This window comes from Cetorhinus maximus, chromosome 21, assembly GCF_964194155.1.
Source record: "Cetorhinus maximus chromosome 21, sCetMax3.hap1.1, whole genome shotgun sequence".
Taxonomy (NCBI): domain Eukaryota; kingdom Metazoa; phylum Chordata; class Chondrichthyes; order Lamniformes; family Cetorhinidae; genus Cetorhinus; species Cetorhinus maximus.
In genome coordinates, this window is record NC_135899.1 from 38,947,409 (window position 1) to 38,964,411 (window position 17,003).

General features: G+C 44.3%; 2 protein-coding genes across 2 annotated transcripts in view; both read right to left on the reverse strand.

Annotated features, from left to right (window-relative positions):
* Positions 1-12,378, reverse strand: part of LOC144695466 (uncharacterized) — a 409,626-nt gene extending 397,248 nt beyond the window's left edge. Inside the window, 1 exon segment of the mRNA XM_078566349.1 lies at positions 12,362-12,378. The gene's annotated coding sequence lies outside the window, so the exon portion shown is untranslated.
* Positions 10,735-12,262, reverse strand: LOC144695471 (uncharacterized). The gene has a single exon (XM_078566350.1). It carries the CDS (start codon positions 12,260-12,262, stop codon positions 11,396-11,398), a length of 867 nt encoding a protein of 288 aa, XP_078422476.1. The 3' UTR covers positions 10,735-11,395.
* Positions 12,379-17,003: the final 4,625 nt, after the last annotated feature.

Sequence of the window (17,003 nt, forward strand, 5' to 3'; positions counted from 1 at the left end):
TAGGAACTTCATGGATTCGTTGGGATGGTGAAGGTACCATTTTGGAGAGGAAAAGTATCCATTTGTTTATGATCCTGGGACACCTCTCGTTTTGGGAGAAGTAAAATATCCCTTGAGATTACTAAAAGTAGGTATGAATGTGCATAGAAAGTGCATAAACTCATTGAGAATGAAAGCTCATTGGAACTGTCAAAAACAACTGTCAAAAGTGTCAAGATGAACTGTCCATAAGACCATAAGACATAGGAGCAGAAATTAGGCCATTCGGCCCATCGAGTCTGCTCCGCCATTCAATCATGGCTGATAAGTTTCTCAACCCCATTCTCCCGCATTCTCCCCGTAACCTTTGATCCCCTTACCAATCAAGAACCTATCTAACTCGGTCTTAAATACACTCAATGACCTGGCCTCCACAGCCTTCTGTGGCAATGAATTCCATAGATTCACCACTCGCTGGCTAAAGAAGTTTCTCCTCATCTCTGTTCTAAAAGGTCTTCCCTTTACTCTGAGGCTGTGTCCTCGGGTCCTAGTCTCTCCTACTAATGGAAACATCTTCCCTACGTCCACCCTATCCAGGCTTTTCAGTATTCTGTAAGTTTCAATCAGATCCCCCCTCATCCTTCTAAACTCCATCGAGTATAGACACTGAGTCCTCAAACGTTCCTCATATGTTAAGCCTTTCATTCCTGGGATCATTCTCGTGAACCTCCTCTGGACCCTCTCCAGGGCCAGCACATCTTTCCTGAGATACAGGGCCCAAAATTGCTCACAATATTCTAAATGTGGTCTGACCAGAGCCTTATAAAGCATCTGCAGCACATCCCTGCTTTTATATTCTAGTCCTCCCGAAATAGTCAAAAAAGTTAAAGGGAGCTGTCATGCTAAAAAGATATTTAAAACTCCTACCTTCAACTCTTTGAAAAAACTGCCTGGAGTGTTAAAAATTATTGCTATTTTGCTCTGTCTGTTGACATAAGCCTCAGGGATTGACTGGATTAGTGCTACATGACAGATTTCACAACCATCCACATCATAGCAGGGTGCCTGCCATTTCACAGTTTTATTGACAGCTCCAAGTGGTTATGGACTCTGAACTGGGGCAATTAATTTCAATGCTTGTTTTTTGAGAGGATGGTGCAATTGAATGAAATTCTTGTTGTCCTTAGGCATAATGTAATTGAAGGAATGTAAATGTAGTAATTGGGTCTGCAACAGACGCTTCGAATTTTATTTTATTTAATCTCAGCATTGGTCCTGAGGTCTGCCTCTTATGGATAGTGGGTGAGCTGGTATGGGAGTGGGTGGGTGCATAGGATGGTTTGAGATGGCACCATGTTGGCATAGGGGCAATAAAGAGCCGTGGGGAGGTGTGGGGCATAGGTTGGCATGGAGAGCATGATAAACCATGGGGGTGGTTGGATGCATGAGTTAGCATGGAAGGTGCGAGGGGTTGGCGGGGCATGGGATAGCATATAGGGTCTGAGGGGCCATGGGGGGGGTGGGGGGGGCAGTAGGAGGGGGTACAGGAAGGTGGAAGACAGGACAGAGGGGCACAGGAGAAAGAGAGACAGGAGAGAGGGGTGGAACAGAGAGGGAGGTCAATGATCCACTGCTTGGTTGACTTGAGGTGTGAGGTAGGACTCATTCTGTGAGTATATGGCCCATGAGTTGCTATCTGGCAGCCCATCCCTGTCCAGGGGTCGCTCCCTGTGGAGGTTCAGCTCCAGTTTCAGGGCTAAACATTCACCTCTCCCACGACGTTCCCGTACATTCACCTCTCCCAGTTCCTCTCGTGGACTGTCCCAGTCTAGACCTTATTTGAGAGTGATATTGTTCAGTGTGCAGTACACTCGGATGATTGCAACCATTTTCTCTCTCTGGGGAATACTACAATCCACCTACAGGTGTAGCCAGTACCTGAAACAGTTCAGCATCCCACTAGCTCCTCTCTGTGAGCTGCCTCAGAGAGATGCAGGCGTCAATAAAAAAAAAACAACTCCACTGAAGTGTGTCATTTGGCTTCAGGAATTTGTATTTGTGAAATAAAACAAAGACAGGAATCCAGACACAAAGACAACACTGATACCTGCAGCTCTAACCAGTTACCACTTTAAATCAAATCAAACTTTCAGGCTGCCAGTTTGCAGGGGGGAAAGCATTCTGTACACAGCCTTGGGACTTAACCCCTGAGAGATTCAATCTAATAGAACAGAAATATTATAACTTAATGACAACCATGACTTAGCTAGCACTCTTGTCTCTGAGCAGAAGTTTGTGGGTTCAATTCTCACATTACAACAGTGACTACACTTTAAAAAGTATTTCATGGCTGTAAAGTGCTTTCAGTTGCCTTGAATTTGTGAAAGTTGATACATAAATACAAGCCTTTCTTAGGAAACCATTATACTTCCTGTGAACTGGAAATTGTAAACCCATTGATAGAGAAAGTATACCAGTCCACAGTGATATTGACCAATATGTTGTGTACAGGACTCTTACTGTAGGCTCCTGAGTGTTTCAGTGAATAGGAACACACCGTGCTGACAAAACAGGTAGTTTGGGTTAAGTTAAAAAAGTGTATTTAATGTGAGTTATAAATCAGAAGATTGATAAAACAGCAGACAAATAACAACACAATATTCAGCTTACACCAAACTTTGAATCAACCAACAATCAACAAAGCATTTGAAAATGACTCAAGATCTTTCCCAGAACATGAAATGAATCTTGGAAGAGTGTAAGGTGAACATATCACACTATTATTACATTGAGGTATGATGGGCTGAGGGAACTCAGGTCTGTAGAGACTCACCCCACTCCCTCACCATACTCAGGATAGTATTCCTCCCAGACAGGAGAGTACAAACATTCCCCATGATATTAGTCAAACACCTGTCACCTGAAGAGGATCTGTCTATAATTCACATCACCAACTAAAGCAGGGTCCAATTCTACACCATACCCACTCCTGAGAGCTGGCTTACTTTACCAGCACTGGGGTCTTAGTGTTAAAATTCAAGCTAGGATTTTCAGGGACGATGTCAGGAAGGCAGGTAGTGCAGAAGTCCCTGAGTGTATTTCACTCTTTGACCAGTGTTCAGTCCTGAATACTGATGAAAGTGATGATTCATCTGGGGAGTGCAGCCAGAGCCAAGTCCATGGCACCACAGCTGGATCAGCTGTACAGGGGCCACAAAGAAGTCTGAAATAGCAACAGTAATAGGAGATTCAATAGGGGAACAGGCAAGTGTTTCTGCAGCTGCAGACATGAATCCGGAATGGTATGTTACCTCCCTGATTCTAGAGTCAAGAATGTCACTGAATAGATGCAGAGCACCCTGGACAGGGAGGCCAGAGGCCATGGTCCACATCGGTACCAACGACATAAATGGAAAGAGGGATGTGGTTTGCAGTCAGAATTTAGGGAGCTTGGTAGGAAATCAGCAAGCAGGAATCTAAAAATTCTAATCTCCAGATTTCTCCTGGTACCACGCGCAAGTGTAGAAGTAAGAGGATGAAGTAGATGAATGTGAGGCTGGACAGATGGAGCAGGATGGAGGTTTTAGAATCCTGGGACATTGGGATTAGTTCTGGAAGATAGGACCTGTACAGTTTGGGTGGGTTACACCTAAACAGAGCTGGGACCAATTTCCTTGAAGGAGATTTGCTGGTGCTATTGGGGAGGTTTTCAACTAATTTGGCAGGGATGTGCGAACCACAAGGTCATACTATAGGTACACAGAGTATTGGAAGAGACAGATAGCACCAGCGTAGGAAATAGTAAGATGTTAGGTGAGGTCAGAGTAGGAGGGGACGTAATAAAACCTAAATTAAGATTACACTGCATGTATGTGAATGTGCAGAGTGTGGTAAATAATATTGGTGAGTTGCCGACACAGATTGCCATGTGGAAACATGATGTCTAACTCAGAGGGTGGGACTGGATTATGTATTCCTGGATACAAGTTGTTCAGAGATAGGGAAGGCAGGAAAGTTGGAGGAGTCGCAGCACTGATTAAGAAGAACATTATTGCAGAGCTGGAGATAGAGGATGTCCTAGAGGGGTCATGGACAGAATCTATTTGGCTCCAGGTAAGGAACAAAAAAATGTGCAATTACATTGCTCGGTGTAGTCTATAGGCCACAAGCTAGGGATAGTAGTTATATGAAGAGCAGAGAGGGGCAAGAGTTCCTAGAGTGTGTTCAGGAGAATTTTCCACTGCAGCATGATTCCACTCCAATGAGGAAGGAGGCATTGCTGGACCTGGTTCTTGGGAATGAGAAGTCCAAATGGATCAAGTGTCAGTGAACATTTAGGGACAGTGATCATTGTATCATAAGGTTTAGGAACCTTATGGAAAAGGACAAGGAACAATCCAGAGGATGAATAATTAACTGGGGGAATGCCAACTTTAATGGGGTCAGAATGGATCTGACCCAGATAAATTGGAATTGGCAGGAAAAATGGTAACTGAACAATGGGCTGCCTTTAAAGAGGAGATAGATCAGGCAGTGTCAAGGGATATTCCCACAAAGGGGAACGACAGGGCAAAGAAATCCAGAGCTCCCTGGATGAGAAAAGAGATAGAAGTTAAGATAAAGGAGGGAAAGTATGCTTATGACAGATCTCAGATGGAGAACACAACTGAGAATATTGGAGATTCAGAGGAGAGTTGAAAAAACAAGTAAGAGAAGGAAATGGAGAGTATGAGAAGATTCTGGAAGCTAACATAAAAGGGAATCCAAAAGTTTTCTTTCAGAATATAAAAAGTAAAAGGGTGGTAAAAGGAGGAGTGGAGCCAATTAGGGACCAAAAAGGGGATTTCTGCATTGAGGTAGGGGTATGGGTGAGGTATTAAATAAATACTTTGCATCTGTCTTTACCAAGGAAGATGATGCTGCACAGGTCATGACAAAAGAGGGCGTAGTTCAGACGCTAGAAGAGTTTAAAATTGATGAGGCGGAGGTATTGGATAGGCTGCCTTAAAAATGATAAGGCACCAAGACCAGATGAAATTCATCCAAGCCTACTGAGGGAAGAGAGAGTGGAAATTATGGAGGCACTGGCCATAATTTTTCAGTCTTCCTTAGACTCGGGGTGGTACCAGAGGACTCGAGAATTGCAAATGTTACACCCTTGTACAAAAAGGGTGTAAAGATAAGACCAGCAGTAGGCCTGTCAGTTTAACCTCAGTGGTGAGGAAGCTTCTAGAAACGATAATTCAGGACAAAATGAAGTCACATGCTCAAACACAAATTAATTTAGGAAAGGCAGCCCAAATGTATTGAGGGAAAATCGTGTTTAATCAACTTGCGTGAGTTTATTGATGAGATAATAGAGAGCGTTGATGAGGGTAGTGTTATTGATGTGGTGTACGTGGACTTCCAAAAGGCATTTGATAAAGTGCCGCACAACAGACTTGTGAACAAAGTTAGAGCTCATGGAATAGGGACAGTAGCAACATGGATACTAAATTAGCTTAGTGACAAGAAACAGCATAATGGTTGATGGAATAAAAACAAAATGCTGGAAGCATCTATGGAGAGAGAAACAGAGTTAATATCTCAAATCCAATATGACTCTTCTTCGGAATGTAAGAGAGGTAGCGGTGTGGTTGATGGATATTTCTGGGCCTGGAAGAAGGTTGATGCTTGAGAGTTTTTCCTGATATATGTTAATGACCAAGATCTTGGTGTACAGGGCACAATATCAAAATTTGCACACAATAAAAAACTTGGAAGTTGTGTGAATTATGAGGAGGATGGTGAAGATCTTCAAAAGGGCACGGAGAGGTTGGTAGAATAGGTGGACAAGTGGGAGGTGAAATTTAATACAGAGAAGTGTGAAATGATTTATCTTGGTGGGAAGAATGCTGAGAAACAATATAAAATAAAAGGTACAATTTTGAAGGAGGTGCAGGAGCAGAGGGACCGAGGTGTATGTGTGCAAAATCACTAAATGTGGCAGGACAGGTTGAGAGCGTGGTTAATAAAGCATACGGCATCCTGGGCTTTATCAATAGGAGCATAGAGTAAAAAAGCAAGGAAGTTATGTTAAACCTATATAAAACACTGGTTCAGCCTCAACTGGAGTATTGTGTCCAATTCTGGGCACCACACTTTAGCAAGGATGTGATGGCATTCGAGAGAGTGTAGAAAAGATTCACAAGAATGGTTCCAAGGATAAGGAACTTTAGTTACGTAGATAGATTGGAGAAATTGGGACTGTTCTCCTTGGAGAAGAGAAGGTTGAGAGGAGATTTGATAGAGGTGTTCAAAATCATGAGGGATTTGGACAGAATAGATAGGTGTATGGGAAACAAAGCAGCAGGTTAGCGTGTCGGGGGATGGATTCAACTTCATGGAAAATTATGAAAAAACTGAAAAGAGAGCCTATTAAAGTCTCCAGAACACAAAATAGGACAGTGTGTTTGGAAAGGGCTAGGAATCTAACTTCAAATACATCAGATAAAGGGATGACAATGAGAAAGGGAACGGGAAATACAGGACTGAAGGTGTTGTATCTGAATGCACGCAGTATATGAAACAAGGTAAATGAGCTTGTGGCGCAGATTAAAATTGACAGGTATGATGTGGTGAGCATCACGGAGACATGGCTGCAAGGGGATCAGGACTGGGAGCTAAATATCAAAGGATACACCCGATCGAAAAGATAGGCAGGTTGACTGAGGGGGTAGGGTTGCTTTGTTAGTAAGAAATGAAATTAAATCGATAGCAAGAAATGACGTAGGGTTAGATGAATGAGAATCTGTGTGGGTAGAGTTGAGGAACCGCAAAGGTAAAAAAACCGTAATGGGAGTTATGTACAGGCCTCCGAACAGTAGTCAGGATGTGGGGCACAAGATACACCAGGAGATAGAAAAGGCGTGTAAGAAAGGCGAGGTTACAGTGATCATGGGGGATTTCAATATGCAGGTAGACTGGGAAAATAAGGTTGGTAGTGGATCCCAAGAAAAGGAATTTGTGGAATGTCTACGAGATGGCTTTTTGGAGTAGCTTGTGGTGGAGCCCACTAGGGAACAGGCAATTCTAGATTTAGTGATGTGTAATGAGGCAGATTTGATAAGGGAGCTTAAGGCGAAGGAACCCTTAGGAGGAAGTGACCATAATATGATAGATTTTATCCTGCAAATTGAGAGGAAAAAGCTGGAATCAGATGTAACGGTACTACAGTTGAATAAAGGCAACTACAGAGGCATGAGGGAGGAGCTGGCCAGAATTGACTGGGAGATGAGCCTAGCAGGAAAGACAGTGGAACAGCAATGGCAGGAGTTTCTGGGAGTAATTTGGGAGACACAGCAAAAATTCATCCCTAGGAAGAAGAAGCATACTAAAGGGAGGACGAGGCAACCATGGCTGACAAGGGAAGTCAGGGACAGCATAAAAGCTAAAGAGAAAGCATACAATGCGGCGAAGAGCAGTAGGAAACCAGGGGATTGGGAAGCCTACAAAGACCAACAGAGGACAACTAAAAAAGAAATAAGGAGGGAGAAGATTAAATATGAGGGTAAACTAGCCAGTAATATAAAAGAAGATTGCAAGAGTTTTTTTAGATATATAAAGGGTAAGAGAGAGGCAAAAGTGGACATTGGGCCGCTGGAAAATGACGCTGGAGAAGTAGTAGTAGGGAACAAAGAAATGGCGGAGGAACTGAATAGGTACTTTGCATCAGTCTTCACGGTGGAAGACACGAGTAACATCCCCAAAGTTCAAGAGAGTCGGGGGGCAGAGGTGAGTATGGTGGCCATTACCAAAGAGAAGGTGCTAGGTAAACTGAAAGGTCTGAAGGTGGATAAATCACCTGGACCAGATGGATTACACCCCAGAGTTCTGAAGGAGATGGCTGAAGAGATAGCGGAGGCGTTAGTGGTGATCTTTCAGGAATCACTCGAGTCAGAGAGGGTCCCAGAGGACTGGAAAATCGCTAATGTAACCCCCCTGTTTAAGAAGGGAGTGAGGCAAAAGATGGGAAATTACAGGCCGATTAGCTTGACCTCGGTCGTTGGTAAGATTTTAGAGTACATTATTAAGGATGAGATTTCAGAATACTTGGAAGTGCATGGTAAAATCGGGCAAAGTCAGCATGGTTTCATCAAGGGGAGGTCATGCCTGACAAATCTGTTAGAATTCTTTGAGGAGGTAACGAGTAGGTTAGACAAAGGAGAGCCAATGGATGTTATCTACTTGGACTTCCAGAAGGCCTTTGACAAGGTGCCGCACAAGAGGCTGCTCAGTATGATAAGAGCCCATGGTGTTAGAGGCAAGGTACTAGCATGGATAGAAGATTGGCTGTCTGGCAGGAGGCAGAGAGTGGGGATAAGGGGGTCCTTCTCAGGATGGCAGCCGGTGACTAGTGGAGTTCCGCAGGGGTCAGTGTTGGGACCACAACTTTTCATTTTATGTATTAATGATCTAGATGAAGGAACTGAGGGCATCCTGGCTAAGTTTGCAGATGATACAAAGATAGGTGGAGGGACAGGTAGTATTGAGGAGGCGGGGAGGCTGCAGAAGGATTTGGACAGGTTAGGAGAATGGGCAAAGAAGTGGCAGATGGAATACAGCGTGGGCAAGTGTGAGGTCATGCACTTTGGTAGGAAGAATAGACTATTTTCTAAATGGGGAGGGAATTCAGAAATCTGGAGTAAAAAGGGACTTGGGAGTCCTAGTCCAGGATTCTCTTAAGGTTAACTTGCAGGTTGAGTCGGTAGTTAGGAAGGCAAATGCAATACTGGCATTTATTTCGAGAGGACTAGCATATAAAAGCAGGGATGTGCTGCTGAGGCTTTATAAGGCTCTGGTCAGACCACACTAAGAATGTTGTAAGCAATTTTGGGCCCCGTATCTCAGGAAGGATGTTCTGGCCCTGGAAAGGGTCCAGAGGAGGTTCACGAGAACGATTCCAGGAATGAAAGGCTTAACATATGAGGAACGTTTGAGGACTCAGTGTCTATACTCGATGGAGTTTAGAAGGATGAGGGGGGGATCTGATTGAAACTTACAGAATACTGAAAAGCCTGGATAGGGTGGACGTGGGGAAGATGTTTCCATTAGTAGGAGAGCCTAGGACCCAAAGGCACAGCCTCAGAGTAAAGGGAAGACCTTTTAGAACAGAGATGAGGAGAAACTTCTTTAGCCAGAGAGTGGTGAATCTATGGAATTCATAATTCATTGCCACAGAAGGCTGTGGAGGCCAGGTCATTGAGTGTATTTAAGACCGAGATAGATAGGTTCTTGATTGGTAAGGGGATCAAAGGTTTCGGGGAGAAGGCGGGAGAATGGGGTTGAGAAACTTATCAGCCATGATTGAATGGCGGAGCAGACTCAATGGGCCAAATGGCCTAATTTCTGCTCCTAGGTCTTATGGTCTTATTGTGAAACCTGTTCCCAATGGTGGACGGATCGAAAACCACAGGGAAGAAATTTAAAGTAAGTGGCAAAAGAAGCAATGGAGACATGAAAAACTTTTCACAAAGCGAGTAGATAGAATCAGGAATGCACTGCCTGAGTGTGTGGTGGAGGCAGTTCAATGGTTCAATTGAGGCAGTCAAGAGGGAATTGTATTACCTGAAAAGGAAGAATGTGATATGGGGAGAATGCTGGGAAGTGGTACTAGGTGTGATGACTTGGTCACACTCCTCACTCCTGAAAGGTTCCTCCCCTGTGTAATTCCTCTGATATCTCAGGAAGCTCCAAGACATCACAAAAGCATTAATACAAATCTCACACTTGAAGGGCTTCTCTTCCATGTAGCTGCTCTTGTGTTAACAGAGCTTGTAACAGATGTACCTTAGGTGTTACAAGATCTTGAGAATTCCCTTCTTAAACCTCTCTGCATCTTTATCTTTCTCCCCTCCTTTAGAACCCTTCTTAAACCGCACCTCTTTGACCATATTTTTGGTTATCCCCTCCTAATATCTCCTTCTTTGACTCAGTGTTAATTTTTCTCCTATTATGTCTCTATGAAACACTTTGGGATGTTTGACTATATTAAAGTGCTCTATAAATACAAGCTGTTGTCCTCTCACATTCCCTCCAATCCTTAAGTACTGACCTGGAGTACAGACTGTGGACATTGACTGGCCTCTAGTGCTCTGTTCGAGTGGCCATTCAGCATGTGTAGACCCAGACAGTGAATGTTGTGAGACAATGGAGACTGTCACAGCTGAGACACATCCTGCCCTCCCCCTGACTTCCCAGCTGGGGTCACTGATGAGGAACGGGATTCTTGGCTGATTCTCCCCCTCCATAGACCAGAGATGCGGAGGCTAATTGAAGTCCCTCCATTACTACCCCAGGAATGGCTCTTCCCCGGGTGCTTGTGCTAGTAGATCAGAAGCTGAAGCCTTTCTAATCACTGAGTATCTAATTGTCTTCTTGGTCGTTGTGAGAGTCAGCGAGTGACTTTTACCTGATGCTGCACTGAAAGGATGCTGAGTTTATACAGGAGCTTCTATACATATTGATATCTTCCTTTGGTGATATTTGGTGTTCTGATCAAAGATTAAATTGACCTTGAAAGGATTGGACTGATGGTGGAAGAGGTTTGAGACAAACATTGCTGAGACAAACAGTGCTTTGGAACGACAGCTCCCCAGTGTGAACAGTGGAGGGTAAACAACACAGACAAAACTCAGTGCAATGAAAGCAGGTGACCCGGCTCTGAGTCTGCATGCAGATGTCGGTGTATGGCGAGAGGAGGAGTAGGTGAAACAATCCTGGGACGCATCACACTCGAAGGGTTTTTCTCCCGTTTGGGTTCACTGATGTTCCAGGAGGTCCAACAACTGTGTGAAGGTTTTATTACAGAACTCACACCGATAGGATTTCTCCCCTGTGTGAATGCATTGACGGACCAGGAGGTACACTAACTGTGTAAAATCCTTGTCACACAGCTCACACCTGAATGGTTTACCACCTGTATGGATCCTCTGATGCTTTAGGAAGTCTAGGAGAACTTGTAAATCGCACTCTTGAAGGGTTTCTCCCATGGGTGGATCTTCTGATGGGCCAAGAATTTTTATGACATTGTGAAGGCTTTGTCACACACCCCACACTTGAACATTTTTTTCCTGTGTGAATGAGCTGGCGAAACACCAGTCCTGATGATTGTACAAAGCCCTCGTTACACACTACGTTTGACCAGCTTCTTCTCTATGTGGATGCGTCAGTGCTTTATGCCTGTCGCTGACTGTATGAAAGGTCAGGCACACCTCAAAAGTGAAGGTGTTTCTCCCATATCCTCCTGTGTCTCAGGCAGGATGCTGAGCTTGTGAAAGCTTTGTTACACAGCTCACACATAAGCAGCTTTTCCTCAGTGTGGGTGTGTCAGTGTTTCATGAGCATCACTGACTGTGTCAAGGTTTTGCTGCGCACTTCATTTTGGAATGGCTTTTGCCCCAGTGTGAATATGACGGTGATGCAACAGGCCTGATAACTGTGCAAAGCCCTTATTACACACCTCACACATGAATGGTTTCTCCCCAGTGTGAATACGCTGATGTTCGCAGAAATACGATATATCTGAAAATGATTTGTCACACACCTCGCACGTGAATGGTTTCTCCCCAGTGTGAATACGTTGGTGTACATGAAAGTGAGATGAGCGAGAGAATAACTTGTCGCACACTTCACACTTGAATGGCCTCTCTCTAGTGTGAATGCGGCGGTGTGCATGAAGGTTCGATGACTGTGAGAATGATTTGTCGCACACCTCACACGTGAATGGTTTCTCCCCTGTGTGAATACGCCGATGATTCACCAGGCCCGATAACTGTGCAAAGCTCTTACTACACACCTCACACTTGAACTGTTTCTCCCCCGTGTGTATGCGTTGGTGTACACGGAGGATTGATGAATCTGAGAATGATTTGTTGCATACATCGCAAGTAAACGGTTTCTCCCCTGTGTGAATGCGTCGGTGTTTCACAAGTCCCGATGACTGTGTGAAGGCTTGGTCACACACATTACACTTGAAGGGTTTCTCCCCTGTGTGAATCCTCTGGTGCGTCAGGAGATCAGAGGATTGGATGAAAGCCACCTCACAAACATCACATCTGAAGGGTTTCTCCCCACTGTGAATCCTCTGGTGTCTCAGGAGAGTCGAAGGTGTCACAAAAGCTTTATCGCAAACCTCACATTTGACCAGTTTCTGCCCTGCGTGAATGCGTTGGTGTGTCTGGAAGTAAGATGAACACGAGAAAGGTTTGTCACATGTCTCACACTTGAATGGTTTCTCTTCCATGTGGCTGACCTTGTGTTAACAGTGGTTTTCACAGTGTCTGGAGATCTTAGGAGCCTGTGGAGCCCTCCTCACACACCTTACACTTGAACAGCCTCTCACCTGTAGGAATGAGTCAGTGATTCATGAGGCTCGATGAATGATTGAAGCTCTCACCACACTTGGAGCCACTCACACTTCTTCCCAGCCTCACCCTGACCAATCGCCCACAGCTGAACCTTTGGAAAGGTTGGTTCTGATGGAAGGCTCCACACCACTGACCAGTTTCAGATCTGATGATATGTCAAAGCTCCTCTGACCTGACTGATTTCCAGATGGTGGTTTCACTACCCAACCTTCTCTGTGTTGAGCAATGCTGTGAAGGGACTGGATGTCTTCCCACATGGTCAGGATCTATCTGTGGTGTCTATCCTCTCTGTATTCTCTGGTGTAGTACGGTGCAATCCCTCTGTAAAACAGGAAAAGGAAACATGATTTCCTCCAACTCCCTCTCCTCCTTTACTAAAGGGGCTGACTCCTCAGATAGAGACTGTTCCACAGTGAGTGTCAGTCTGCTATTCCCCTGTGTGGGGGATCAGATGCAAGTCCTTTCTTTTTCCTCACTTGACTGTCGTACACCCTCTGTTTCCAGCAGGGACACTGGATAGTGACCAGGAGCAGACAATGTGGCTACTTTCTTTCCTCCACCCAGACCCCCATCTTCCCAGGCACCGTGAGGACAATGGAAAAGACAGTTGGGCGGAGTGTAAAATGGGCTATCAATTTATTCAGAGTTTGAGTTGTGCTGGCAAAGATCAGTTTTACCCCTAGAGTATGTAAATAATATAAAAAACACTCAAGAGAAATGTTAATGGAGTAGAGATTTTGAAATTTCACCCCTTATTTTCCATACTTATTTGAAGAAAACACACTGTGCAGGAAGTGCTAGAAGCTCAGGAAAATATTGCTTCAGTGTAGCTGATTGAAGGGTTCTGGTTTATCCTGGGAAATTAGATACACTGCACTCGCTCAGACTGCACATCCCAAATTCAGCTATCAGCCACAGCACTGGGCAAAATTGTCAAATCCAAGCCCAGGCTTTTGGGAAAGGCCGAGGCCTTCAGGTAAAATCTTTAAAGACATTTCAATAAATGTGTCTCCAGGTATGGCAGCCGAATTGCGATGGTGCTGGATTAACAATCCAGAGATTGTGCGTTCAAATCCAACCACGGAAAGTTACATACATAGAATTACAGTGCAGAAACAGGCCATTCGGCCCAGTTGGTCCGTGCTGGTGTTTATGCTTCACACGAGCCCCTCTCACCCCTCTTCATCTCACCCTGTCAGCATATCCTTCTGTTCCTTTTCCCCTCATGTGCTTTTCTAGTTTTCCTTTAAAGGGATCTTTGCTATTAACCTCAACCACTCCATGCTGTGAAACTGAATTTAATAAATTTTGGAGTTTGTGTAACAGAATCAAAATAAAAACACGGAAACTTTCAGATTGTCCTAAAAACCCAAACATTGTCCTTCAGGGGAGGGAATCTGCTACAACTGCCTGGTCTGGTCTACATGTGACTCCAGTGCCACACAACATGGTTGGCTCTGAACTGCCCTCTGAAATGGCCCAGCAAACAATGATAAAACAATCACTACAAAATCCAATAGTAAGTAAGAGGAAAGTCTGATAGATCCAGGCAAGACTGGAATTCAATATGAACGCCTGCTCACTTTCTGACTTTTTACACAACAACATACAACATCAACTTGCAATAATATAGCACCTTAAACATGGGCCAATGACCCAATGTGCTTTGCCAGGGTGTTAACCTTGACACTGAGGCACAGAAGGTAGTATTGGCACATCTGACCAATAAATTAGTTAAAGATTTTAAGGACAGTCTTACAGGAGGAAAGAGAGGTAGAGAGATGGAGAGGTTTAGGGAGAGGATTCTAGAGCTTAGGACCCAGGCAGCTGAAGGCATGGCCACCAGTGGTGGAGTGATTCAAATCGTGGATGCTCGAGAGCTATGAATTAGAGGAGTGCAAATATCTCGGAGAGTTGTGAGACTGGAGGAGATTACAGAGATAGAGAGGGGGCAAGGCCATGGAGAGATTTGAAAACAAGGATGAGAATTTTAAAATCAGGGTGTTGCTTGACCAGGAGCCAATGTCAATCAGTGACCACAGGGGTGATTGGGGAATGGGTCTTGGTGTCAGTTAGGACACGGGCAGCAGAGTTTTGGAGGAGCTCAAGTTTACAGTACAAGATGTGAGAGCAGCCAGGAGAGCATTGGAATAATTGAGTCTGGAGTCTACAAATGTCTGAATGAGGGTTTCAGCAGCAGATGAGCTGAGGCAGGACGTCACTGGTCTCTCCTCTGAGCGGAGCTTGTACCTCTTCCTATGTACAGTGTCCCTATTCCTGACCAACACAGGGAAATGACAGTGAGAGCCAGGGTTGGTAACGGAGAACCCTTCATACAATCATGCAGAATCATAGAATAGTACGGCACTAAAGGAGTGTGGCAGTGCTGCACTGTCAGAGGTGCCGTCTTTCAGATGAGATCTCAAATGAGGCCCCTTCTGCTCTCTCTAAGGTGGGTGTAAAAGATCCCATGGCACTATTTTGAAGAACAGGGGAATTATCCCTGGTGTCCTGACCAATATTAATCCCTCAATCAATACTTCTAAAAACAGATTATCTGGTCATTATCACATTGCTGTTTGTGGGAACTTGCTGTGTGCACATTGGCTGCCACATTTCCTACATTAAACAGTGACTAAACATCAAAATAAATTTATTTCTCTAAGTTCAGTGGGATATCTTGTGGTTGTGAAAGGCTCCTCATAAATGTAAGTTTTCCTTTTTTAATTTTTCAAGGAGGTTGCAGAGATAGGATGGTTGAAGGTCTTGGAGGGATATTGTAAAGACAGGAAACATCCAGATCCCAACACACAGACAGAACTGACCATTCACAGCCCACAGGATAATAACCAGCTCCCAACACACACACAGAACTCAACAATAGGAAATCAGTAAGAATCCTCAGACACTCTGCACCTCCCAGATAATTACACCTCACCTTCTCATATTCAGTAATGAGCCATCAACAAAAGTCAGCCTGTAAATCAGAAGGGAAATGCTTCCAATAAACACACTCAATATCCAACACACAGCTCCAGTCAAACAGTTCAGCACAAAGCACCGAGTAAACAGCTCTCTCAGCTGGATGTTCTCACACAGCATAAGGGGCATTTCCACAGCTGATTCCCCACAGGATAGTCAGGCTGCCTGAAGATTAGTGTGGATATTATGTGATGTAATTATTATAAATTGTGTTCGTTCACTCACCATCTCCTGAGTTGGTTTTGAGTCCCTACAGGAAGTGAAGCAGCTGTGGAACAGGAAGGGGAGGGAATGGGCAGAGTGGGTGGGGCTCTCTGATTGACGTCTCTCACAGCCAATCCAAATATTTCTGGAGTAACCTGAGTTTCCTGAAGCTTGGGAAACTGACCGGTTGACTTTGAGCAGCAGATCAGGTGGGGATTTAAACTTGTTATTGTCCCATCTGAATAAAACCTCACTTATTGCAGCTGCTGTCTCAGTTCCCCCGGTAAATGTTTGACAGAGATTTCTAGTGTGGGAATAGCATTCTTCATCCTCGGAGGTTTTCAAACTGACAACATCAGTGTGGGATGTGTAGCCTCGGATGTGTTTGACAGCAGATCAGAAGAGGAAGTGAGCAACGTTGCCTTTTGCCCAGACCCCCTCTCTCTCTTTTGCCCTGAGAAGCCTCCTTTTCCCCCTCAGTATTCCTCCCCTCTCTCTTTCTCCCACCCCCTCACTGTCCCCTTCTTTCTCCCTGCCACTCACATTCCCTATCTCCTTCTCTCCCTCCCTCTCAGTCTGTCTCTCTCCCTCCCTCTCACCTTCCCTCTCACTCCGTCCCACCCTTTCACATCCCCTTTCCCACTGTCTCTCCCTCCCCCTCAAATTCCCTCTCTCTCCCCTTCCCCCTCACATTTCCTCTCTCCCCAAGTGCAGGTTACACCCCAACACAGTCACTTGCAGAGTCACAGCATAACATGCTACCTCCTGTGTCCGTCTCACTGTGCCTCCTCTCTTACTCCTGTGCTCAGGCAGTTGTAGCAGGTTCCCTTCCCTGAAGATCAATCTTTGGGTTTTTGGACAACCTTTCCTATTTTTGTTTTGATTGTATTCCACAAAATTCCAAAATTAATTAAATTCATCTTCACAATATGGAGTGGTTGAGTGAAGGAATAAGAATTAAATCATATGTAATTAATAGAGGAATACGAGATTAGAAGTTACTTTGGTAAAATATATTTTAACAGGAGTCCAAACTTGTTTGCCAAACCAGCAAAGTTAACTCCCTTCACAACAATGTGAATTCAATTATAAGTAGTACACACACCTATAAAATGGTATTCACTGGTTCTTGCCATTACACTAGTACGTACACATACAATGCTCCCCCGATAATTAAAACCACAATCAGATAAAAGAATGCTCAGCTTCAAGTCTAATTAACTTGCTGGACACTGAACCCTGACAAAGCAACATTGAACAACATGACTGTTACATAAAGTCTAGTTTTCAGGAGTAAATTCAAAATATAATTTCCTAAAAATTGAACGGGTACCCTAATTATAATTGGTAGTCCTTTCACCAAATATGGCATATTAATTAGAGGGGGTCACTACCTAATCATTAATTATACAACCCCAAAATTCATTATTA

Bases quoted from the DNA above. Each gene is read 5' to 3' on its own strand.
- LOC144695471 (XM_078566350.1), bottom strand. From the start codon at position 12,262: ATGGAAGAGAAACCATTCAAGTGTGAGACATGTGACAAACCTTTCTCG.